Source organism: Oncorhynchus nerka, linkage group LG12 (assembly GCF_034236695.1).
Source record: "Oncorhynchus nerka isolate Pitt River linkage group LG12, Oner_Uvic_2.0, whole genome shotgun sequence".
Taxonomy (NCBI): domain Eukaryota; kingdom Metazoa; phylum Chordata; class Actinopteri; order Salmoniformes; family Salmonidae; genus Oncorhynchus; species Oncorhynchus nerka.
Genome location: NC_088407.1, coordinates 57,447,993 through 57,475,694, shown reverse-complemented (window position 1 = coordinate 57,475,694; position 27,702 = coordinate 57,447,993). Strand labels below are relative to the sequence as shown.

The 27,702-nt window shown below is 41.8% G+C and overlaps 1 protein-coding gene across 2 annotated transcripts; it reads right to left on the bottom strand.

Annotated features, from left to right (window-relative positions):
- Positions 1-1,734: 1,734 nt before the first annotated feature.
- On the bottom strand, positions 1,735-19,717 carry LOC115138424 (uncharacterized). 2 transcript variants are annotated; one of them, XM_029675260.2, is made up of 6 exons: positions 19,309-19,717; positions 11,652-13,142; positions 11,158-11,462; positions 9,967-10,067; positions 3,833-3,932; positions 1,735-3,663 (listed from the first exon to the last, which is right to left on the bottom strand). In XM_029675260.2, the coding sequence occupies exons 2-6, from the start codon at positions 13,068-13,070 to the stop codon at positions 3,534-3,536; spliced, it is 2,055 nt and encodes a 684-aa protein (XP_029531120.1). In that variant the 5' UTR covers positions 13,071-13,142; positions 19,309-19,717; the 3' UTR covers positions 1,735-3,533. The 2 variants fall into 2 exon arrangements, with proteins under 2 accessions (XP_029531120.1, XP_029531121.1); XM_029675261.2 differs by lacking the exon at positions 19,309-19,717 and adding an exon at positions 18,444-19,236.
- Between the last annotated feature and the right edge of the window lie 7,985 nt (positions 19,718-27,702).

Below are 27,702 nucleotides of genomic sequence, written 5' to 3'. Positions count from 1 at the left end.
CTCCCTCTGTAACTGGATCCTGGACATCCTGACGGGCCGCCCCCAGGTGGAAAGGGTAGGTAACAACACATCCGCCACGCTCATCCTCAACACAGGAACCCCCTCAGGAGTGCATGCTCAGCCCCCTCCTGTACTCCCTGTTCACTCATGACTGCTCAGGCCAGGCATGACTCCAACGCCATCATTAAATTTGCAGATGACTAAAGTGGTAGGCCTGATCACCGACAATGAGACAGCATATAGGGAGGTCAGAGACGTGGCCATGGGGTGCCAGGACAACCACTCTCTCTCTCTCAACGTGATCAAGACAAAGGAGGTGATTGTGGACTACAGGAAAAATAGGACCGAGCACGCGCCCATTCTCATCGACAGGGCTGCAGTGAAGCAGGTTGAGAGCTTCAAGTTCCTTGGTGTCCACATCACCAACAAACTAACAAGGTCCAAGCACACCATGACAGTTGTGAAGCGGGCACGACAAAAACTATCCCCCCCCCAGGAGACTGAAAAGATTTGGCATGGGTCCTCAGATCCTCAAAAAGGTTCTACAGCTGCACCAGAGAACATCCTGACTAGTTGCATCACTGCCTGGTATGGCAAATGCTCGGCCTTCGACTGCAAGGCACTACAGAGGGTAGTGAGAACGATGTACTGGGGCCAAGCTTCCTGCCATCCAGGACCTCTATACCAGGCGGTGTCTGAGGAAGGACCTAAAAATTGTCAGACTCCAGCCACCCTAGTCATAAAAATAGTCAGACTGCTACCACATGGCAAGCGGTACCGGAGCGTCAAGTCTAGGTCCAAGAGGCCTCTAAAGAAGGGTAGAAGCTTCTAAAGAGCTAACCCCAAGCTATAAGACTCCTGAACATCTCGTCAAATGGCTACTCGCATTGTCATCTATGCATGGTCACTTTAATTAACTCTACCTACATGTACATACTACCTCAACTGGCACCCACCTGTATATATTGTTATGTTTTACTGCTGCTCTTGTTACTTTTATCTCTTATCCGTATTTTTTAAAACTGCACCGTCGGTTAGGGGCTCGTAAGTAAGCATTTCACTGTAAGGTCTACACCGGTTGTATTCGGCGCATATGATTCATAGAATTTGATTTGATTGAGAGAATGCCAAGAGTGTGCAAAGCTGTCAAGGCGAAGGGTGGCTACTTTGAAGAATCTCAAATATATTTAGATTTGTTTCACACGTTTTTGGTTACTACATGATTCCATATGTGTTATTTCATAGTTTGTCTTCACTATTACTCTACAAATGTAGAAAATAGTAAAAATAAAGAAAAACCCTGTAATGAGTAGGTGTCAAAACATTTGACTGGTACTGTAGCTTCAAATTTAAATGACTCAAACCAAACTATAAATTGTATAAATGTATATACAAATATTGAAAGCATTTAATGAGAAAACGAAAATGTTTGCAACATGAAAATTGTGTAATTAATTGACGGTCTCTAACTAGCCCCGGAGATAGGCTATCCAAAGTCCAACCAATATTGCCAGTTGCACACCTGCCAGCTGAAGTTAATTGGCTAAATAATTTGGCTAACTCTTTCCCCCTGCAAACACACAAGACACCCACATCAAACCACACCCAGAAACCAACTCACATTTGAATTCAGTCACTGCATCTAGCATTTCTTCATGAACCAAATCTAAAACAAGGCCAAATCAGAAAGTGCATGTTGCTCTTTAATGAGGGATAGCATGGTTCTACGATTATGCACAAGGTTACACAATGTCTATAATGTGGATTATGGTGTATGCTTACTTGTGTACGGTTAATAAAATAAGTGATTTAACATTAAATCATTTTCTGCTCCTTTTCTCACAGCTGGATTCAAAATACTACAGTAACCAATAGACCATGTCAAATCATTTTCTTCCAGGATTCCAACAATGGTAATTGAGAGGGATGAACTTGAGCTTTGTGTTTATATCCACGTTTTATTTATTTAACTAGGCAAGTCAGTTCAGAACAAATTCTTATTTACAATGATGGCCTACCATATCCACATGTAGGTAATTAAATCATATGTTATTTAAAGCTGTTAGCAATAAGCTTAAATCAGAGGTTGAATAGCGTATTATATGATTATGAGAACCTAAAAGATAAAGTAAATTAGTAAGAAGGCTTAGATGGGGTAGTTCATATCGAAAATGGTCATAGGTAAGCTGCACTGCAATTCCATCATCTTTATTGTAAACTGCCAAAGTGCTCCATTTATTTTTTTCTTATAAATGAAACCTCTATTCTATTAGCATCAGTGAGCCACATGCAATATGTCCTCAGTCATCGAGTGCACTCATATGGTATTCTGACTGGGCTAGACATTCATCCTTGTAAAAGTTCACTCAGGGTTTCAGGCAACTGCTTTTAATGTGAAATCAGAAACCTGTGCGAGAAATGTGCCGAGATTCACAATGTCAAAGAAAATAGGCCACACATAACAGATCCCTACAAATCGGGTTTCTCATCAAATTCCCACTAGATTATGTTTACAGATGTCTCTCCAACACAAGCATCAATACAAGGCCAATCCATATCGCTTCGCTGCACAGAATATAGATAAAGTAGAGAATTAAGAGTTGACCTAATCCATGTGACAAACTAACTACCTTAATTTTGTTACACAAGAAATCTAAGATGGAACAAAAACGTCAAGCAACCATAACATGGCCTCAAATACTCAGGCATATGCTATTAAACAAATGACAGGCCAGAGGCAGTAAATGAACAGCATCTGGAACAATACATATGGCACCACACCTTGGAAATGGTGTAGATCAGTTATGATTTGATTGTCCCTTCAAAGTGTTCCAACTGATCCAAGGGGCTAATCAGAACCAAGTACTAACAAAGTGTTGGATGATTTGTTTGTACTTCAACAGCAAGAATGCAACATGTATGGGGAAAGACATTCAACTACACAAATAAGAGTTTAGCCAGGGAAATGTGCACAATATTCAAAAAGGAGTTCTTTAAAACATTTTAAAAAAGCCTGTGCAAACAAGGTGCCTAGCACAAACTAGGAGTAACAGTACAAAAGGAAATAAGTGCAGACAGGAGATAGGCAGGCACAACGATTGGCTATTACGTTATTTTTGTTCCTTTTCTGTCATCAATGTTATGATTATACTGGATGGTAAGCTGAAAGGAACATAATTTAAATTCAAGTACAACAAGAAAATAGATTAATCACACTAAAAGCCACAATATTACTGTCTCAGATCGAACAAATTGAAAAAAAAAAAAGAATCTCTGGGCTTCAAGACACTAACAATAAACATACAAATCTTGAGCGAGGATAAATTAATTAATTTCAAACAAAAAACAATAAGTGAAAGACATTGTTAAAAGCTGAGAAGAAGTAAAGGATTAATTCAAGTTTTAACCGTGGTTCTAGGCTTACAATATAAGCTCAAATCTTAGACACCTAATGACCTGAGTGATGTCATTTGCCAAATTTAAAAGTGTACTGCCCTATACATTCCTCTGGTAAAATGCTTTGTTGCTTGGATTTACAGAACTGGACTTCTCTCAAAGATCTGTGGGAGATTGGCAAAGCGCTGGTGGTTCCTGTAGTTCTGGTTCTGCCATTCGTCCAGAGTGTAATTTGTTCTGTCATTTCCAAATCGTCTTTGGTAATTTCTGATGAACAAACATTTGAGAAAAAAAATTGTATATGGGTAAAGTGAAATCAATACTCAGAAAGGAGTATGTGACTGCATTAGAAAAGATGCAATCAATTGTCCAATTAAGACTGAAATGTCCTCTACAGAGGGCAGCAGTAGAAAAACACACATGTAGATGCCTATACCTGCGGGTGAGATCCGAGGGGTGCTGCCACTGCCTGCCGTTGGTGCCTGGTCTCTGATCGGCCACATGGTTCATCAGGTTCAGCAGCTCAGTCATCACCCCTGGAGACAAACCCATACAGGTAGCACACACACACACACACACACTACAAGCTGAACAAGTACTATGAAGAAGATACAGGACAGCAAGAATATACAGCATCAATGGCACAGAAAACCTGGGAATTATGCCATTTGAGGGTCATTACAAGCATTATTCAGAAATCTAGAACAAGTGGCTATAGATAGTCTGCTAAATGACCATTATTATTATTATTTTTATTAATAATATTAGATTAAGCTGTGTCCATAACAAAAAGGATATAATTATGGCACAAAATAGACAATTTAGAAAAAAAACCTAGCCAGTCAGTGAGCAAGTCCTAATAACAGTATTTCTGTGAAAAAAGTCAAACTATCAATGAAAAATGGAAATCCAAGACAACTTCCTAGTGAAGGTGATTATCCTAGCCCAAGCAGCTCTTAAGATTTGTTACATGTGTGGTAAAGTACCTGGCGACGGCTTAAGCGCCTACACCAGCAAAAAAAAAAGACGATGCCCAGAGCTTACCTATGATGTTGCACAATTGTACATTTTAGTCAAAGTATGGTATATTTGGGCTTGAAGTGGGAAATCCGAAGTGGGATCTTTGTGGAAATCCGTGTCAATGACGTGCAAGTGCTTTCTGACTTGCGTGTCAGTTACAGGGCTGGCTTTAGTTCATTTGGAACCACCTACAGTACCAGTCAAAAGTTTGGACACACCTACTCATTCAAGGTTTTTTCTTTAAAAATGGTACTATTTTCTGCATTGTAGAATAATAGTGAAGCCATCAACATTATGAAATAACAAACATGGAATTATGTAGTACACAAAAATGTTATTCTAAATATATTTTATATATATTTTATATTCTTCAAAGTAGCCAAATCAATTAAATAAATGCTTCAGAGTTCAAGTAACAGACATCTCAACATCAACTGTTCAGAGACTGAATCAAATTGTATTAGTCACATGCGCCAAATACAAAATTACTGTGAAACGCTTACTTACGAACCCCTAGTAGTGATAGTGTAGTTTCAAAAAATACAGATAAGGTGAGATAAAAGTAACAAGTAATTAAAGACCAGCAGTAAAAAAAAATATATATATATATATATATATATATAAAGGGGGATGCCGGTACAGAGTCAATGTGCAGGGCACTGGTTTGTTGAGGTTGTATGTACATGTAGGTAGAGTTAATTAGAGTGACTATACAGGCAGTGGTGTGGAGAGGGGCAATGCAAATAGTCTGGGTAGCCATTTGACTAGATGTTCAGGAATCTTATGGCTTTCTAGTCCGGTGCCGACAGAGATGGCCGTCTCGCTTCGCGTTCCTAGGAAACTATGCAGTGTTTTGTTTTTTTTACGTGTTATTTCTTACATTGGTACCCCAGGTAATCTTAGGTTTCATTACATACAGTTGGGAGGAACTACTGAATATAAGAGCAACGTCAACTCACCATCATTACGACCAAGAATATGACTCCCGAAGCGGATCCTGTGTTTTGCCTTCCACCCAGGACAATGGATCGGATCCCAGCCGGGGAACCTAAACAACAACGCCGTAAAAGGGGCAAACGAAGCGGTCTTCTGGTCAGGCTCCAGAGACGGGCACATCGCGCACCAGTCCCTACCATACTACTCGCCAATGTCCAGTCTCTTGACAACAAGGTTGATGAAATCCAAGCAAGGGTAGCATTCCAGAGAGACATCAGAGACTAACGTTCTTTGCTTCACGGAAACATGGCTCACTCGAGAGACGCTAACGGAGTCGGTGCAGCCATCTTTCTGGTAAGAAGAGGGGCAGGGGGGTATGCCGTATGATTAACGAGACGTGGTGTGACGTGGTGTAACAAGGCTAATCTGAAAACAAGACTCCCTAAATTCTATCAGCATATCGATTGTGCTACCAGGGCTGGTAAAACCCCAGATCATTGTTATTCTAACTTCCGCGACGCATATAAGGCCCTCCCCCGCACTCCTTTCGGAAAAGCTGACCACGACTCCATTTTGTCGCTTCCGGCCTACAGACAGAAACTAAAACAAGAAGCTCCCGCGCTCAGGTCTGTTCAATGCTGGTCTGACCAATCTGATTCCACGCTTCAAGACTGCTTCAATCACGTGGATTGGGATATGTTCCGCATTGCGTCCAACAACAACAACGACGAATACGCTGATTCGGTGAGCGAGTTCATTAGAAAGTGCATCGGCGACGTTATACCCACAGCAACGATTAAAACATTCCCAAACCAGAAACCATGGATTGATGGCAGCATTCGCACGAAACTGAAAGCGCAAACCACTGCTTTTAACCAGGGCCAGGTGACCGGAAACATGACCGAATACAAATAGTGTAGCTATTCCATCCGCTAAGTGTCAGTATAGAGACAAAGTAGAGTCGCAATTCAACAGCTCAGACACAAGAGGTATGTGGCAGGGTCTACAGTCAATCACGGATTACAAAAAGAAAACCAGCCCTGTCGCGGACCAGGATGTCTTGCTCCCAGACAGACTAAATAACTTTTTTGCTCGCTTTGAGGACAATACAGTGCCACTGACATGGCCCGCTACCAAAACATGCGGGCTCTCCTTCACTGCAGCCAACGTGAGTAAAACATTTAAACGTGTTAACCCTCGCAAGGCTGCAGGCCCAGACGGCATCCCTAGCCGCGTCTTCAGAGCATGCGCAGACCAGCTGGCTGGTGTGTTTACGGACATATTCAATCAATCCTTATCCCAGTCTGCTGTTCCCACATGCTTCAAGAGGGCCACCATTGTTCCTGTTCCCAAGAAAGCTAAGGTAACTGAGCTAAACGACTACCGCCCCGTAGCACTCACTTCAGTCATCATGAAGTGCTTTGAGAGACTAGTCAAGGACCATAATCACCTCCACCCAACTGACACCCTAGACCCACTCCAATTTGCTTACCGCCCCAATAGGTCCACAGACAACGCAATCGCAACCACACTGCCCTAACCCATCTGGACCTATGTGAGAATGCTGTTCATCTACTACAGCTCAGCATTCAACACCATAGTACCCTCCAAACTCGTCATCAAGCTCGAGACCCTGGGTCTCAACCCCCCCGGCAACTGGGTACTGGACTTCCTGACGGGCTACCCCCAGGTGGTGAGGGTAGGTAACAACATCTCCACCCCACTGATCCTCAACACTGGGGCCCCACAAGGGTGCGTTCTGAGCCCTCTCCTGTACTCCCTGTTCACCCACGACTGCGTGGCCACGCACGCCTCCAACTCAATCATCAAGTTTGCGGACGACACTAAAGTGGTAGGCTTGATTACCAACAACAACGAGACAGCCTACAGGGAGGAGGTGAGGGCCCTCGGAGTGTGGTGTCAGGAAAATAACCTCACACTCAACGTCAACAAAACAAAAGGAGATGATTGTGGACTTCAGGAAACAGCATAGGGAGCACCCCCTATCCACATCGACGGGACAGGAGTGGAGAGGGCAGTAAGTTTTAAGGTCCTCGCGTACACATCACGGACAAACTGAATTGGTCCACCCACACAGAGCGTTGTGAAGAAGGCACAGCAGCGCCTCTTCAACATCAGGAGGCTGAAGAAATTCAGCTTGTCACCAAAAGTACCCAAACTTCTATAGATGCACAATCGAGAGCATCTTTTCGGGCTGTATCACCGCCTGGTATGGCAACTGCTCCGCCCACAACCGTAAGGCTCTCCAGAGGGTAGTGAGGTCTGCACAACGCATCACCGGGGGCAAACTACCTACCCTCCAGGACACCTACACCACCCGATGTCACAGGAAGGCCATAAAGATCATAAAGGACAAGAACCACCCAAGCCACTGCCTGTTCACCCCGCTATCATCCAGAAGTCGAGGTCAGTACAGGTGCATCAAAGCAGGGACCGAGAGACTGAAAAACAGCTTCTATCTCAAGGCCATCAGACTGTTAAACAGCCACCATTAACATTGAGTGGCTGCTGCCAACATACTGAATCAACTCCAGCCACTTTAATAATGGAAATGGATGTAAAAAATGCATCACTAGCCACTTTAAACAATGCCACTTAATATAATGTTTACATACCCTACATTACTCATCTCATATGTATATACTGTACTCTATACCATCTACTGCATCTTTCCTATGCCGTTCTGTACCAGCACTCATTCACATATCTTTATGTACATAGTCTTTGTCCCTTTACACTTGTGTGTATAAGGTAGTAGTTGTGGAATTGTTAGGTTAGATTACTCGTTGGTTATTACTGCATTGTCGGAACTAGAAGCCAAAGCATTTCACTACACTCGCATTAACATCTGCTAACCATGTGTATGTGACAAATAAAATTTGATTTGGGGGTAGAAGCTGTTTAAAAGCCTCTTGGACCTAGAGTCAGGCCTTCATGGTAGAATTGCTGCAAAAAAACTAATACTAAAGGGCACCAATAAGAAGAGACTTGCTTGGGCAAAGAAACACGAGCAATGGACATTAGACCGGTGGAAACTTGTCCTTTGGTCTAGAGTCCAAATTGGAAAATTTTGGTTCCAACCTCCATGTCTTTGTGAGACAGGTGAACAGATGATCTCCGCATGTGTATTTCCCACCGTAAAGCATGGAGGAGGAGGTGTGATGCTGTGTGTGTGCTTTGCTGGTGAAACTGTCTGATTTATTTAGAATTCAAGGCACACTTAACCAGCATGGTTACCACAGCATTCTGCAGCGATACACCATTCCATCTGGTTTGGGCTTAGTGGGACGATCATTTGTTTTTCAACAGGACAATGACCCAACATCTCCAGGCTGTGTAAGGGCTATTTCACCAAGGAGTGATTGAGTGCTGCATCCCACAATCCCCCGACCTCAACCAAATTGAGATGGTTTGGGATGAGTCAGAGTGAAGGAAAAGCAGCCAACAAGTGCACAGCATATGTGGGAACTCCTTCAAGACTGTTGGAAAAGGATTCCAGGTGAAGCTGGTTGAGAGAAAGCTTTGCACGCTCTTGGCAGTCAAGGAAAAGGGTGGCTATTTGAAGAATCTCAAATAGAAAATATATTTTGATTTATTTTACACTTTTTTGGTTACTACATGATTCCATGTGTTATTTCATAGTCTTAATGTCTTCACTATTATTCTAGAAAATATTTTAAAAAGAAAGAAAATTAGTAGGTGTCCTAAAACATTTGACCGGTAGTGTACATGTACAAATGACCTCGACTAACCTGTACCCCTGCACATTTACTCGGTACCGGGCCCCTGTATATAGCCTCGTTATTGTTATGTAAATTCTTCTGTTACTTTTATTTTATTTAGTTAAGAAAATATTAACTGTATTTCTTGAACTGCACTGTTGGTTAATTAATGGCTTGTAAGGGTGCATTCGGCGCATGTGACAAATCAGATTTGATAAGTCTCGGAATGTCCTTGAGTGGCCCAGCCAGAGCCCGGAATTGAACCCGATTAAACATCTCTGGAGACCTGAAAACAGCTGTGCAGCGACGCTCCCCATCCAACCTGACAGAGCTCGAGAGGATCTGCAGAGACGAATGGGAGAAACTCCCCAAATACAAGTGTACCAAGCTTGTAGCGTCATACCCAAGAATAATTGAGGTTGTAATCGCTGCCAAATGAGCTTCAACAAAGTACTGAGTAAAGGGTCTGAATACTTACATGTGGTATTTCAGTTGTCATATACATACACACACGCTAACATTTCTAAATGACTGATCTTTTCCTTTACGCACTGCACAGCAAAATTCATAAGTAGGTTAGGATTCAAGGTTATTAGGACTGGCATGAATTAAGTCTGACTTAGAATGGGATTTCACACAAAGCCTTACACATCATTACAGCAAACCACAGAGGATTCACGACAACATAAGATAAGGACTCAGTGTGGAAATGGGGTAAGGTTTTGGGGCGATAAATAGACTTCAAGAGAACGAGAAATTAGTTGAAATAACTTATGTTGGGATAACAAGAACATTTCACTAAACTTACCAATTGAAGCACCCGGTTAGCACCAGGCCCCCAACATCCCAAATAATGAGATACACCTCTTACCTTCTCCTGCACCAATGTTCTCCCTTATGTGTCTGGTGACTGAGTCCACATAGAGCCACTTCTCACGCTGCCAGTCCTCCTCCCTGTCATAGACCTTTGGCCTGGAAAAGACATCCACCCAATTCAAACACTCAAGAAATCTATTCTGTTTCCTTCCACTCTCACAAGACCTCAGATCTGACAGAATTGAATAAGTAATGCTTTATTGAGGCTTTGACCATTCAAGTCATGTAAAAGCATTGATTAAATAAAGATGCATTTGTGAAGTGGTTGAGTGGGAGAATAACCAGACCGTCTGTCTACATTCTGAGAAGAAAAATACACCAGTCTCTCTGGAAATAATACCAGTCAGCAGGGCCTGAAGCTCACTTTTTGGTCCAACAGCCAACTACGGCATGTAGATAAAAAATTTACCCACCACCCAAAATATTTTTGTCTGCTGGAATTACACCAACAAAAAAAGGGATGAGCATCCTTTGTCATGTTTCTAAATCAATAATTTTATTACTAGTAAGATGTAATGAGGAAGTGTTTCATTTGATCTTTTGTGACCAGGTCTAAACCAAAATGTCAGATGAGACAAATGTTCACCTGCCCCTTTCAGGGTGGGAGGTTACTGTGGTAATGCCAGTTGAGCCATGTTTGTGCCTGTGAGATTGAGTCTGACTAGGAGCCAACGTCTTCTCTTCCCTAGCAGTTGAAACTCAAACATTGAAAAACAACCTAGCTTGTGAACAAAACAAAATATATAGCCATGAGACACAAGGACAGTCTCACTTCAGTCAACTTTCGTTATGCCTATGCGTAGCGCTTCTAAGCACTTCACGTCAGCACAGCCCCCCGCCAGGCAATGTTGCTGAGCGAGGTGGGATAGGCTATAGGATTAATAGTTCTTTGACTTTGTGCGATTCATTTACCAACTATGAAACAAAAAAACGGCAGAAATACTGCGGATGCATTTATTTTGCTATAAATCATACTATTTTAATTCATAAATGCAAGTGAAATGCTAGCACTGGAGCCTTGACCACCCGCCAACATGGCTGGTGAAATAGACATCTTACCGCCAATGCCAAAATCTGCCTGCATTTGGCAGGTGTTAATTTTAGGCCATGCCAGATAGGGAAGAAAAATCATCAAATTGCTCCCTCTAGAGGAGATTTAGAAAACATCAAGGACTCTGAAATGTACCTTGGTGCAGTTTTCTGGACAGGTCTTGTATTGACCACTTTCTGGGCAGACGAAGTTGAAGCTGCCTGGACAGGTTTTAGCTTTGTCACTTTCTGCCCAAGCAAAGGTTTATGGACAATTGTGTTCTTGATAATGTTCTGTCCAGGTGAAGGTTTCTGGACAGGTCTTGTTGTCGTCTTGACAACATTCTTCTCCAGAGAAGGTTTCTGCACAGACCTGGTCTCAGACACTTTCTGCTCAGGCGCCGTTGAGGGTTGGCTGCTGCTGCTCTGTTGCACGCTGGGAACCACCAATACTGACCTCACCTGGACACGGCAGAAAGGTCTTACAGCAATATGACCAGAGAAATCCACACAAGCACTATACAGTCACAACCAAATCTAAGTTATCCTAACAGTTGACGCAGGCAAAACTATTGATTAGGCAAAACTGATTAGTTAAATCAAACAGCTACATTAAGAAAACAAAAGAAAGTATGCGTACGGACCACTTACCTGGACTTGGAGAGGAAAGGCGTTCTCGTAGCTGGGCTCCACGGTTACCTCTTCGGCCAGGAGTGTGACCTGGCACTCCTGAACTGAATCAAGCACACCTCCCCCCCCCTCCACCACATTTCCCTCACAACCCGCATTGAACTCCACTGGGGCAACGTGACACAATGAGGACTCCAGTATCGGGGCACCGATACTCCAATCGTCCCCTGCCGTACCCTCCAAGCCCTCATCTGCACCCTCCACTGGGTCCAGAGGTGCCCCATATAACCCATAAGGTACATCCTCCGAAGGGAAAGAGTAGTGCGGCTGGCAAACCATAGCCTGGCCCCCATTGGGATCAGGGAACCCTGGAGGACATGGAGGCTCCCCATCATCTGACACAGCCACCTGCATCACCTCCCTCCCCATAAACAAAGGGCTGGACGAGATGCGGGGCTGCAGGGGTGGCACAGCCTGAGACACGTCCTTTCCTGCTTTAAGTGCCGCAAGGTAGGACCTGGAAAAAAAACCCTCAATGCTCACAACCTCCTCTTCCTCCTGATGGTTTATCTCCTCATTGCCCTCTTTTCCCCTTTCTCCTTCTCCCACCATCTTCTCTCCTTTCCCCTCCTCCCGCTCTCCTACGTCATATCCCTCCCTTGAAACATGGTTCTGTGTTGAACTATGAGCTAAGAAAGGCTTAGTTTGCTGGGTGTCGCCGTCACTGGGGTTACGGGTGCAGTCGTCGTAAAAACTGTTACAGCTATCGACAAAGGCTTCAATGCCCTCATCGCTCCCCCTGTCGCTGTCAATGGGGCTCAGGCACATGATGTCGTCAACGTCAAAAACAGGACCAAGGTCCATCGAGACTTTCTCAGGCTCATGGCTCAGGGTCTCAAACCAGGCCTCAGACTCGTTTGATACGGGGCCGCCTGGGGCTGCAGCACCACCCGGTCTACTTCCAGCCTCTCCTGAGTTTGGCACACATATCACAGCTTCGGATGTACCTTTATCTTTGACTGTATTTTCAACACTAGATGGCACTTTTTGGAGGTCAGTGGTAGGGGAGACAGTGGCTACATTTGTAAGGATGCTGCATGAAACTACAACACAAGCCAGGTCTGGGGAGATGGCCTTAGAACTGCAGGGCTTTTTGTATGTAGTCTCGTACGTGTCATCAAGGTAGGAGTCATCCAATCGTCTCTTGTGTCTTGTAGGGGCATTGTTGTTCACAATCTCTATTTTCAAGTTGCAGAATGGATTGGATGAATTCCATGACTGGTTAGTGCCGCTAGGACTAACCCTACCGTTTTCACAAGTTATCATTCTAGAATAAACAGAGAGCGGTCTCAAGTGCTCAAAACTCTTATTATCTCCTCTTGGTTTTGCACTACTTAGCCTATGAAATATTGTCTTCAGAGGCTGGATAGGCCTCTCCATTGCCCCTGATACAGTGGTCAAATAGCTGGGGCTAAACAGATACCAGGATCAGGAACTCTTCTAGAATGTTTCCTAAGGGTAGAAAAAAAATGATATCTACAACTATTTTGCTTAAATTCTAATTCAGACCCTCTCTGAGCTACAGTTGTGAAGCAGGAAAGAATAACTAAGCACTTCTGGATCACATATTTTTGGAATCCTTCAGAATAAGAGTCACATCCTGTACACCTGGTAAAAACAACAAAAACATAAAACGCAACATGTAAAGTGTTAGTCCAATGTTTCATGAGCTGAAATTAAAGATCCCAGAAATGTTCCACCCGCACAAAAAGCTTTTTTCTCTCAAATTCTAAGCACAAATGTATTTACATCCCTGTTAGTGAGCATTTTTCCTTTGTCAAAATAATCCATCAACCCTGACAGGTGAGGCATATCAAGAAGCTGATTAAACAGCATGATCATTACACAGGTGCACCTTGTCCTGGGGACAATAAAAGGCCACTAAAATGTGCAGTTGTGTCAGGCAACACATTGTCAGATGTATCAAGTTGAGAGAGTGTGCAATTGGCATGCTGACTGCAGGAATATCCACCATAGCTGTTGCCAAAGAATTAGGGCTGACCCTAATTGGTCGATTGTTTGGTCGTTAGGCTATTGGTTGACCGGGATTGGTTTAGTCGAGTAGTAACATACATATACAGTGCCTTCGGGAAGTATTTCGACTACTTGACTTTTCCCACATTGTTATGTTACAACCTTCTAATAAAAAATAATAATAATAACTTTGTCACCAATCTACACACAATACACCATAATGACAAAGCGAAAACAGATTTTTAGAAATTTTGCAATTGTATTAAAAATAAAAACAGAAATACCTTATTTTACATACCCTTTGCTACGAGACTCGAAATTGAGCTCAGGTATATCCGGTTTCCATTGATCATCCTTGAGATGTTTCTACACCTTCATTGGAGTCCACCTGTGAGGTTGAAGGAATTGTCTGTAGAGCTCCGAGACAGGATTGTGTCAAGGCACAGATCTGGGGAAGGGTACCAAAAAATGTCTGCAGCATTGAATGCCAAGCGTCACGTCTGGAGGAAACCTGGCACCATCCCCACAGTGAAGCATGGTGGTGGTAGCATCATGCTGTGGGGATGTCAGCAGCAGGGACTGGGAGACTAGTCAGGATTGAGGCCAAGATGAACAGAGCAAAGTACAGAGAGATCATTGATGAAAACCTATCCAGAGCACTCAGGACCTCAGACTGGGGCAAAGGTTCACCTTCCAACAGGACAATCCCAAGCACACGGCCAAGACAACACAGGAGTAGGAGTGGCTTCGGGACATGTCTCAGATTGTCCTTGAGTGGCCCAGCCAGAGCCCGGACTTGAACCCGATCAAACATCTCTGGAGAGTCCTGAAAATATCTGTGCAGCGACGCTCCCCATCCAACCTGAGAGGATCTGCAGACAGGAATGGGAGAAACTCCCCAAATACAGGTGCGCCAAGCTTGCCGCGTCATACCCAAGAAGAACAGAGGCTGTAATCGCTGCCAAAGGTGCTTCAAGAAAGTACTGAGTAAAGGTTCTGAATAATTATGTAAATGTGATATTTCAGTTTTTTGTAAAAATAAAAAAAATATGCACACAATTCTAAAAACCTGTTTTTGCTTTGTCATTATGGGGTCGTGTGTCGATTTCTGAGGGGGGGAAACGATTTAACCTCTAATGACTCCCCATCCCGCATGAGGGAGCGTAATCATCGACTGACACTAATTAGCATAACGCAACGGACATAAATATTCCTAGAAAATATTCCTATTCATGAACATCACAAGTGAAATATATTGAGACACAGCTTAGCCTTTTGTTAATCACCCTGTCATCTCAGATTTTCAAAATATGCTTTACAGCCAAAGCTAGACAAGCATGTGTAAGTTTATCGATAACCTAGCATAGCATTTTGTCCAACTAGCAGCAGGTAACTTGGTCACGGAAATCAGAAAAGCAATCAAATTAAATCGTTTACCTTTGATGAGCTTCAGATTTCTTCACTCACGAGACTCACAGTTAGATAGCCAATGTTCCTCTTTTCCAAAAATAATATTTTTATAGGCAAAATAGCTCCGTTTGTTCTTCACGTTTGGCTGAGAAATCGCCCGGAAATTGCAGTCACGAAAACGCCGAAAAATATTCCAAATTAGCTCCATAATATCAACAGAAACATGGCAAACATTGTTAATAATCAATCCTCAAGGTGTTTTTCAAATAACTATTCGATAATATATCCACCGGGACAATTGGTTTTTCAGTAGGACCGATTGGAATAATGGCTACCTCTGTATTTTACGCGAGAATCACTCTGGGAGCATCAGGTGACCACTTGCGCAATGTAGCCGCTTACGGATATTCTTCAACATAAATGCGTAAAACTACGTCACAATGCTGTAGACACCTTGGGGAATACGGAGAAAAAGTAATCTGGTTGATAGCCCATTCACTGCTCAATAGGGACACATTGGAACGCAGCGCTTTCAAAACATGAGGCACTTCCGGATTGGATTTTTCTCAGGCTTTCGCCTGCAATATCAGTTCTGTTATACTCAGACAATATTTTTACAGTTTTGGAAACTTTAGTGTTTTCTATCCTAAGCTGTCAATGATATGCATATTCTAGCATCTTGTCCTGACAAAATATCCCATTTACTACAGGAACGTTATTTTTCAAAAAATGAAAATACTGCCCCCCCTAGTGTCACAAAAGGTTAATCAATTTTAGAATAAAGCTGTAACGTAACAAAAACACTTTTCTGGTTACTACATGATTCCATATGTATTATGAAAGAAGTGAGAAAGAAGTTATGCTTTATTTCATAATCATTTACGAGATTAGTATATATGTTTTTTATTTTATTTTGTTTGGAGTGCTCCAAGTGAGTATGTGTCTGGTTTCTCTGTCCTGATAATGTTGAGGGAGCGCATGTATAGAAGTACCTGGCCTGCTGCGCAGAAATATATGAAAGTTTTTTTTTTTAAACATCCATTTCAAATTATATATTAAATCTATAGCTCCTCAAAGTAAGCTATTTGAAAGATCTTTCCAACTATCTCCCCATTGATATTCACCAATCCTCAGCGTGAAAGAGCAACAGAAGTTATAGGCCTACTGCTGCATTGGATATAGGCTATGAGTTCCATGTGCTCATTTCTTTACCCCCCAATGGATCATGATGTATCAATTAGAGGTTGACCGATTATGATGCCGATTATTGGAGGACCAAAAAAGTCAATGCCGATTAATCGGCCGATTACAAAAATAATTGTAATAATGACAATTACAACAATACTGAATGAACACTGATTTTAACTTAATATAATACATCAATAAAATCAATTTAGCTCAAGTAAATAATGAAACATGTTCAATTTGGTTTAAATAATGCAAAAACAAAATGTTGGAGAAGAAAGTATAAGTGCAATATGTGCTGTGTAAGAAAGCTAACGTTTCAGTTCCTTGCTCAGAACATGAGAGCATATGAAAGCTGGTGGTTCCTTCTAACATGAGTCTTCAATATTCCCAGGTAAGAAGTTTTAGGTTGTAGGACTATTTCCCTCTATACCATTTGTATTTCATTAACCTTTGACTATTGGATGTTATTATAGGCACTTTAGTATTGCCAGTGTAACAGTATAGCTTCTGTCCCTCTAGTTAGCGCGCGCTAACTAGCTAGCCATTTCACATCGATTACACCAGCCTCATCTCGGGAGTTGATAGGCTTGAAGTCATAAACAGCGCAATGCTTGACGCACAACGAAGAGCTGCTGGCAAAACGCACGAAAGTGCTGTTTGAATAAATGTTTACGCGCCTGCTTCTGCCTACCACCGCTCAGTCAGATACTTGTATACTCAGTCAGATTATAATGTAATGTTGCAAGATTGGATCCCCCGAACTGACAATATGAAAATCTGTCGTTCTGACCCTGAACAAGGCAGTTAACCCACCATTCCTAGGCCGTCATTGAAAATAAGAATGTGTTCTTAACTGACTTCCCTAGTCAAATAAAAAGGTTTATAAAAAAAAATTAAATAGGCAAATCGGCACCCAAAAATACAGATTTCTGATTGTTATGAAAACTTGAAATTGGTCCTAATTAATCAGCCATTCCGATTAATCGGTCGACCTCTAGTATCAATATGGCAGAGGCTGGTGATCTCGCATTAGTCGACTTTAAACTTTTAGATAATAATTTTTTTGCGAATGACCACATGACAATTTTCAGAAAATGTTACTGAAATTAAACTGTCCACAAAAACGCACATATGAAAATCATAACTGGCACACAGAAGGGTAGAACTGGTAGGATAAATTCTAACTTCCCCAAACTTGAAATTCACATGCAGCCTCTGAAGACTATAAAATAATTGCCTCCACGTTTCCATGGTCGAATTTTGCCTATAGGCTACTTTGAAGCAAGGTAAGATTATTAAAAAACACAATTATTTAACTAAGCAAGTCAGTTATTTTAAAATGACTGCCTACCCCGGCCAAACCTTCCCCTAACGACGCTGGGCCAATTGTGCACCGTCCTATGGGACTCCCGATCACAGCCAGTTGTAATTCAGCCTGTAATCGAACCAGGATGTGTAGTGACACCTCTAGCACTGAGATGCAGTGCCTTAGACCGCTGCGCCACTCGGGACATGCCTCATAAGATTAAATAAAACTTTCAGGTTTCAAATAATGAATGTTTTCAAAATGAAAACCTGCCTCCAGCTGACATTGTAAAGTGGTGGGAGATTCACTGATAGCCTGTGACCTACACTTGAATGGGAGGCGCTTCAATTATCAGTTGAGAAATAAAAATAGCTATTTTTAATCATGCACCAAAACTTATGCTCGCTTGGATTTAGTCAGAACGAAAATATAAATGAAACAATTTCAAAGATTTTACTGAATTACAGGTCATATAGGAAATCAGTCAATTGGAATAATCTACGAATTTCAGTCTGTGGCTTCAGGCTCATGCGATGGTGCCTGGAAAGCAGGCCAGCAGTGGAGAATACCCTCTCCGTACTTGCAATGGCACTGAGGATGCTAAACACCCTTCGGGCCACTCTTGCCAGGAATGCGGAGTTTTTTTATTTTATTTTTTATTATTCTATTGGCAGGCCTAAAAACGTTTTTAGGCGAAATAACCCCATCAAAAACAATAAGCTCTTTGGAAGAGGTAATATGTCAGGCCTATTGGACCAAACTCAATGATAGTCTATTGCATAGACAATAGAATGAAAATGAACTGAACCTTTAAGCGATCTGATTTTTTGTTTCTAAATCATTTGCAACAATGATACGCTTAGCTAGCTACCCACCTCGTTCCTTTCTGTTAGCATGTAGTACACCATCATGTTTCGGGAGGCGTGTCTTCTCAGATTCCACTATGACTCTTTAGTTGTGGACACTACATCACCGCACATCCTCTCTTGCTCTTTGTAAGTCAACTTGATCTTGCACCGGTGTGTTTTGTCAGTTTCTTAATGAAAATATGAAAAAAAGCCTTTGAGTAACTTGCTCCACGCTTCAGTCAAATTGGGCACGCGCAATTCCTCTGGGCCCAGTCTGATGACCTGGAGCCTGTCGCACCACCCTGGGAAGCTTCTCCTGTTATAGATGCACTTCAGACCCTGTCCTAACCCGAGATGTACTCTTAAGGAGCCGAACGTTACAGTTAGCCTAAGGACCTTGTGTTATTTTCAGAGGTAGGCTGGCTCTGATAGCCAGAACACCACCTACACGTGAATAGATGATCAATATACGGTTTTAGAAACACATGCGAAATGCACAATTACTGTATACTGTTAAAAATGCAGTTGGCTAACCTCACAAAATTACCATTATATTGATTTTTCTACTAACGTTAGCTAGCCAACACTGTAGCTCGCTAGGAAATGCGATTCATCACGACACATCTCAAAATCATTTTAGAGGCAGACTAGCTAGCTCAAGTTGGCATATTTCGTCTCATTTACTGTTATTTGAAGGTGTCATGCTTCAATAATTATCTTAGATAGGTATTGTTTTACGTAAGTTAAAGTTGTAAACACATGCTAACGTTAACCGTTGACGTTAGCGCGTCGCTTCCCCCTCATCAGATTTTTTTTATCGGTCCAACACAAAAGTTTGATAGTTGGTTGTATAACTAGCTAACTGAACAGTAGCTAATGTTCATAAACTCACCACTTGTATTGTTGTCAAATCACCCAATGCACAGCCAAAAACACTTGTGGTAATTGGCGCCTCAATTTAGCGGGGTGCCTGCGTGTAGCTGCATGTGCAAGGAAGAGCAATGAGTTCACGTGACATCTTCACCGTTAGAGGGTACATTTGACCGATGGACCAGAAATCTATCCTTATTTGGATACAATCGAAGTGAGGCGTGTGTACTAGGAGCTTGACACGGAAACAGGGGTCACACGGGACTCTGGCAGGAATGGGAGTCAAATTCAGAACAGAACCATATCGACAGTCCAGAGGAACTGGTTTACTCTCGCGCCTCGCTCCAGTTGTAGCCAGTCATTACTTTACCTCAGATGCACGCGGAGAAATACACAATAACACATGTCTATTGCCGCGTTCAAGACAACTGGGAACTCTGAAATTACGAGGTTACACCATGACCGTCGGTGATCTTCAGCTCGGAAAGTCAGAGCTCTAGAAAGAGCCCCGAGTTGGAATTCCGAGTTGGATGACCGTTCAAATCGATTTTTCCCAGTCGGAAAAGGAATAGATACCATTATAAATGAGACTCAAACAGGATTTTTGAAGGACGGTCACATAAACTCTAACATTCGTTTAGTCTTGGACCTTATAGATTATTCAGATGCAATTGACTCAGATGCGGTTGTCCTATTTTTTTGACTTCTGTAAAGCCTTTTGACACAATTGAACATACATTTCTCTAGGTCTCTAAAACTTTTTGGATTTGGTGAAAATGTTATTAAAGTAAGTCGCATGTTTTACACAGATATAAATAGTTCTGTGCTACTAAACCCTAATACTTCCAAAATATTCAGTATCAACAGAAGTGTACGACAGGGATGCCCAATTTCGCCATTTTTATTCTTTTTTGTTGTGGAACTTCTATCTCTAGATATTCTGAATAATGCAAATGTGTATGGCTTAACCATTTTTAACAAAGAAATCAACATTTCCCAACTGGCTGATGATACTACTCTTTTCTTAAGAGACAAAGACCAGGTCGCACATGCCCTTAAATGCTATAACTGCATTTTCTATTGCATCAGGATTAATACTGAATGTTTCTAAATGTGAAATCTTATGTTTATTTGACTCTGATGATAAAGAAATAGAAAGTATTCCTGTAAAGGAAAGTATTCCTGTAAAAAAAAACACTAAATCAGACAACATTTGAATTTCTCTCCTAAAATTAAGAGAACTAAAAATATATTTAAGAATTGGCTACAAAGAGATTTTTCTATACTTGGGAGAGTACTTCTGTCCAAGGCAGAGGGACTGTCGTTTTGTGTAACCCGCATTATCGTTATGTGTAAATCTTGCTACTTGTAAAGAGATCAATAAGACCTTTCTTGACTTCATCTGGAAAAATAAGTTTCACAAACTAAAAAAATCTGTCCTTTCTAACAAAAGAGCTGAAGGCGGTCTAGAAGTGTTGGATTTTGTTGACATAAAATACACTTTCAAGATAAACTGGTTGAAAAAACGTTTGATCAATACTGATTACCAAATAATGTGTTTAATAAATTGGGAGTTCTTCAATTTTACTGAAATGTAATTATATTCCTGAAAGATTACCTGCTAAATTGGCTGGGTTTCACCAACATGCTTTAATGGCATGGAAAATATGTTTCCTGCACAATTTTCCCCCACATAACTCTTTTGTGGAATAATTCAGACATAACTATAAGGAATAAGTCATTGTTCTACCCCAGCTGGCAAGAGAGGGATATTGACTTTGTTCTTGATATTTTCGACAACAAGGGTAATATTCTCACATATGAACAATTTATAACATTGAAAGAGTTTCCAATACCTTTCAAAAAGTGTATTTCTATGATCAAAGCCATTCCCAGTGGTCTAACTACACTAATGAAAACTCATCTTAGCTTTGGTAATGATCACAACGTTTATCCAGAACTCAGATTGGAAGGCGTGGGCTTATTTGAGAGAGCTTGTTATAATAAATATATGAGACAAATTCTTCATTTACAAAACCAACTTACACTGAGAGGAAAGTTTTTCTGGAACATGCTTATTCCTGACATTGTCTGGAAAAATGCATGGTTAAGGCCTTACAAATACTGTATACCAAACAAAGTTAAGGAAGTGCACTTCAACATTTTGCATAAGATATATCCATGTAATTCTATGATATCCAAATTTGTGGCTATTGATGATATCTGCGTTTTCTGTGAAAAAGAAGGTGAGAATCTGTCTCACTAGTTCTTTGAATGTAAATTTGTGTCAGAAATACTTATTTACCATTATGAACACTGCCTGTTTTTGACATTAAATATATAATATGTTACTATTGCAGTGAAAACAGACCACTGAAATTATTGTAAAAATGTTCATTCTTGTTGCCAAATACTTCATACACAAACAAAAATTCCAAAATTCTATACCAAAATTCTATATTTTTCTGACTGAATTCAACTATCTTATTAAAACAGTAACCCTAGTGTATAACAACAAGAATAACATCTTCCTAAATCATTATAATAAGATTGTTCAGTGAATACAATTGCACTAAAATCGTTGATTTGTTGTATTATTTTAGTGATATTTTTGGTGTTTGAGTATTTTCTTGTTAATACCTGTTTTGTTTTGTTAGATATGTTTGATGTAGCAATGTAAGTTGATTTTTGTATTATGAATAATACAGAGAAAGAAAACTAGTCACAGAAAAAAAAGAGCTCTAGAAAGAGCCCCGAGTTGGAATTCCGAGTTGGATGACCGTTCAAATCGATTTTTTCCAGTCGGAACTCGAATTTTTCCGAGTTCCCAGTTGTTTTCAACGCGCCAATTATTCGTGTATTCATCCGGCTCTGGTAAATACAGCGGCTGCCTTCATTGATTACATCTTGTAATGTTGTTATTAGCTGTGTAGCAAATGTCTCGTGAGCTCTGAGCAGCACAGCAGCCTAACCGAGTAGTTGTTATGGCTACTCACACGCAGAGCGGCTGAATCGCATTAGTGGAAACCATGACTGTTCTCAGGGCACATCTGCCGGTTTTGACTAGGATAAGTGACTTTTCGTAGCAGGTTAGTAGAATTTACGTGGCAGGTTATTAGGATAAATAGGTTAAGGTTACAACAACGGTTAGGGTTAGCTATAGTTGTAACCGACAGGACTCGAACATAAACTCAGCAAAAAAAGAAACGTCCCTTTTTATTTCAAAGATGATTCGTAAAAATCCAAATAACTACACAGATCTTCATTGTAAAGGGTTTAAACACTGTTTTCCATGCTTGTTCAATGAACCATAAACAATTAATGAACATGCACCTGTGGAACAGTTGTTAAGACACTAACAGCTTACATAGGGTATGCAATTAAGGTCACAGTTATGAAAACTTAGGACACTAAAGAGGCCTTTCTACTTACTCTGAAAACACCAAAAGAAAGATGCCCACGGTCCCTGCTCATCTGTGTGAACGTGCCTTAGGCATGCTGCAAGGAGGCATGAGAACTGCAGATGTGGCCAGGTCAATAAATTGCAATGTCTGTACTGTGAGACGCCTAAGACAGCGCTACAGGGAGACAGGACGGACAGCTGATCATCCTCACAGTGGCAGACCACGTGTAACAACACCTCCACAGGATCTGTACATCCGAACATCACACCTGCGGGACAGGTACAGGATGGCAATAACAATTGCCCGAGTTACACCAGGAACGCACAATCCCTCCATCAGTGATCAGACTGTCCGCAATAGACTGAGAGAGGCTGGACTGAGGGCTTGTAGGCCTGTTGTAAGGCAGGTCCTCACCAGACATCACCAGCAACAACGACGCCTGTGGGCACAAACCCACCATCGCTGGACCAGACAGGACTGACAAAAAGTGCTCTTCACTGACGAGTCGCGGTTTTGTCTCACCAGGGGTGATGGTCGGATTTGCGTTTATCGTCGAAGGAATGAGCGTTACACCGAGGCCTGTACTCTGGAGCGGGATCGAGGTGGAGGGTTCGTCATTGTCTGGGGCAGTGTGTCACAGCATCATTGGACTGAGCTTGTTGTCATTGCCTGCAATCTCAATGCTATGCGTTACAGGGAATGACATCCTCCTCCCTTATGTGGTACGCTTCCTGCAGGCTCATCCTGACATGACCCTCCAGCATGACAATGCCACCAGCCATACTGCTCGTTCTGTGCGTGATTTCCTGCAAGACAGGAATGTCAGTGTTTTGTCATGGCCAGCAAAGAGCCCGGATCTCAATCCCATTGAGCACGTCTGGGACCTGTTGGATCGGAGGGTGAGGGCTAGGGACATTCACCCCCTGAAATGTCTGGGAACTTGCAGGTGCCTTGGTGGAAGAGTGGGGTAACATCTCACAGCAAGAACTGACACATCTGGTGCAGTCCATGAGGAGGAGATGCACTGCAGTACTTAATGCAGCTGGTGGCCAGATCAGATACTGACGGTTACTTTTGATTTTGACCCCCCCCTCCCTTTGTTCAGGGACACATTATTCCATTTCTGTTAGTCACATGTCTGTGGAACTTGTTCAGTTTATGTCTGTTGTTGAATCTTATTGTGTTCATACAAATATTTACACATGTTAAGTTTGCTGAAAATAAATGCAGATGGCAGTGAGAGGACGTTTATTTTTTTGCTGAGTTTATCTAGCTAGCTAGCTACAATCAGGCTTGGTTTCTAATGCGATGCTGCCGCAGAGCGGGGACAGACAGACTAGCAGCTAATGAAGGAAATTATTTCTGATTTCTGCGCGTAAACGGGCCGAGAGTAAATTTTATAGGGATGGGGCAGGAACGTTCCGGGTTTATATAACTGTTGCATGACCAGGACCATACGGGGGAACATTTGACAGGACAAGACGCGGCATGAATTAATGTTAACCCCCGTGTCAACCTCTAGTGTGTAGACTATATCTAATTTTAAACTACAGCCTCTCACAGTAACCCGTTTTCTATCCAACAGTTTTATGCTCGTAAAGTACAACAACAACAAAAAAGTATGTCGCGACAGGCCTGATGGAAACTGCTAATTTGTCGGTAAAGTTTCCAAATGTCAACAAAACAAAATACGTTAGAAAAGGTGGGATTTTTTGTTTCGGTAAAATGTATTATGATATAACCATCATATCAAAGTAAATTTGTTTTTCGTCACGCGATGACGTGTGTGGTCATCCCACTACGACTCGGGAAAACATGCAGTTTATTAAACTACAGAGGAAATAAACAATGAACTTACATTTACATTACATTTAAGTCATTTAGCAGACGCTCTTATCCAGAGCGACTTACAAATTGGTGCGTTCACCTTAAGACATCCAGTGGAACAGCCACTTTACAATAGTGCATCTAAATCTTTTAAGGGGGGGGGGGGGTGAGAAGGATTACTTTATCCTATCCTAGGTATTCCTGAAAGAGGTGGGGTTTCAGGTGTCTCCGGAAGGTGGTGATTGACTCCGCTGTCCTGGCATCGTGAGGGAGTTTGTTCCACCATTGGGGGGCCAGAGCAGCGAACAGTTTTGACTGGGCTGCGCGGGAACTGTACTTCCTCAGTGGTAGGGAGGCGAGCAGGCCAGAGGTGGATGAACGCAGTGCCCTTGTTTGGGTGTAGGGCCTGATCAGAGCCTGGAGGTACTGAGGTGCCGTTCCCCTCACAGCTCCGTAGGCAAGCACCATGGTCTTCAACTTCACAGGGTGGTGAAAGTGCCATGTGATGAGCTTGGTGCTCCTTTCCAATAAATATCGAGGGTCTTATTCTGGTGACATGATGATCGATGATTGCCTTCCGTTTGACAAATTAAAATAATCTCATCATGTAGGCTATTGTAGGCTATTGTATCTGCCAGTTATTGTCTAGAGTGCAGGTGCCAATACAAGAGTGGGCACATTCACTAAATAACGCAATTGCTTTTGTGTCAAAACCATCAGTAGAGGTGAAAATGCAATGGAAACCCAAATCATTTGCATATTTAATACATGGAAATGTAACCCCGAAATGTATTTTTATGTGCACAAGTCAATTTGATGGAAACATCTCTGGTGGGAAAATGTGGATATTTTATTTATGCTGATTTTCGAATATTCGCATCTGTCGCCAATTGGATGGAAACCAAGCTACTTTGTAGGAAGAAAAATATATAAGCGGAATAAATAGCGCCCTCTGCTGCCTCTTGGGGCTGCCTCTATTGCAGCCACTCGCAGGTCTACTGCTTACAACCAGCCTACTGCTTACAGCCAGCCTACTGCTTACAGCCAGCCTACTGCTTACAACCAGCCTACTGCTTACAACCAGCCTACTGCTTACAGCCAGCCTACTGCCTACAGCCAGCCCACTGCTTTACAGCCAGCCTACTGCCTACAGCCAGCCCACTGCTTACAGCCTACTGCTTACAACCAGCCTACTGCCTACAGCCAGCCCACTGCTTACAGCCAGCCTACTGCTTACAGCCAGCCTACTGCTTACAACCAGCCTACTGCTTACAGCCAGCCTACTGCTTACAGCCAGCCTACTGCCTACAGCCAGCCCACTGCTTACAGCCTACTGCAGTGACATTCATAGGATTAGGCTACATCTGTATCATTCATATTTAATCAAATTGGCCTGTCATGATTACTGTCATTCTCTGACATGTTACGTGTACTTGTAATAACAAAACAATTCAAATTCATACATTTTAGCTGAAAACCAATGTCTCAAAATTCATGTCATTACTGAAAGTGCATTTAATTTCCCTTAGGAATGCAATAGCCTTCCAACTGGGATCTATCATTCTATCATGCTGCAAATGGATAACCACACTTTCAGGAGACATCTCTGAGTTACCCACACCCAGTTTGACAATCTTACCATCCAACGGAAGCAGCATGGACCAAGCACATTAGCCTGGAGGTTGCCCTAAAGTTCCTCTGATCAAGAAAGTTCTGATGTTTGTATGGTACCTTGCCAATCAGAACTGTTTCCGGGAGATGTCAGACAAATTTGATATTTCCCAAGGAGCAGCCTACAGTGCCATTATGGAGGTCCTGACATTGGTATGCAAACTTGCACCGGTTTACATCACCTGGCCTACAGACTGCAAGAAGAGGTCAACATCTGGCTTTTCCACAGAGTCTGCCATAGACGACGTCATTGGAGCATTCGACGGCTGCCACATCAAGATCCAGAGGCCAAAGATAAGGTGCGATAACTACATTAATTGGAAGTCATTCTATTCAGTTCCCATCCAAAATAATGATAATGGTGCCCTACAAGCTGCAGACCTAGAGCAGAATGCCTGTGTGAGCCGTGGGAGGGTGGTCATTGAGCAGACCTTCAGGCCTGGTCGCATAGACTAGATGTAACATAGTAAATGTACATCCAGAACAGTTTAATTAGTATGATATGTTATGTTTCGTATGGTTACATGAGACAGAAGGTTAACTAAGGCAAAAATTAAAGTAGGGCAGTTGGTCGGGGTGGATGGGTAGGTGTATAACGCCAACATCTAGCAACCCAAAGGTTGTGTGTTCGAATCTCATCACAGACAATTTGAGCTAATTAGCAACTTTGCCACTACTTAATAATTTTAGTTACCTTACAACTACTTAGCATGTTAGCTAACCCTTCCCCTAACCTTAACCAGTTTAGCTAACCTTTCCCCTAACTTTTACCATTTAACCTAACCTTAATCCTAACCCATAGCCTAGCTAATGTTAGCCAGCTAGCTAGCCACAACAAGTTGGAATTCGTAACATATTGTACGTTTGCAAATCGCAACATATTGTACAAATTGCAAATCGCAACATATTGTACAAATTGCAATTCGTAACATATTATACAACATGGATGGACATCCTCAAATTAATACATACGTAACATATCATACTAAATGTAGTGTCTCAGATTATGTACAGAATAATATGAAATGCTCAGACCAGGTTGGGCAGAAACAAATCAGTAACTTTGTTATTTAACTTCAACGAATCACGACCTGGCATAGGATATCAACACTGAAGGGTTGGCTGTTATTTAAGTGTTAGTTTTTATTGGTGTGCGGCCATGGACTTTTATACAGAGCGCCCAGAATTATCTGTGCCATGAGTTAAAAAATTATAGCTAATGACGTTCTAAATCCTGCCACAGACAGGTGCATATAACAAAATCAATGGTACCAAACCAAATATATGAATATGTTTAAAGCAATCGAGGTAATGTATTTGTGATGAATAAACAATCTAAAGCAAAAAGTGTGTAATTCCATTCAATATAATGTGCTGAAAATGCAAACTTGTGTAATATAGTAACACGTTTTGTGCACCAGAGAAATGAACATAATATAACATACCTAACTAAATATTCTGAAAGTATTCAGACCTCTAGACTTTTTCCACATTTGGTTACGTTACAACCTTAT

What these genes read in the sequence shown, in the direction of transcription:
- LOC115138424 (XM_029675260.2), bottom strand. Translation starts at nt 13,070, where the DNA reads ATGGAGAGGCCTATCCAGCCTCTGAAGACAATATTTCATAGGCTAAGT. An exon ending in CCTTTCCTCTCCAAGTCCAG is followed by an intron (nt 11,463 to 11,651) that starts GTAAGTGGTCCG and finishes TGCCGTGTCCAG; the next exon opens with GTGAGGTCAGTATTGGTGGT. An exon ending in GTCCAGAAAACTGCACCAAG is followed by an intron (nt 10,068 to 11,157) that starts GTACATTTCAGA and finishes TGTCTTTTCCAG; the next exon opens with GCCAAAGGTCTATGACAGGG.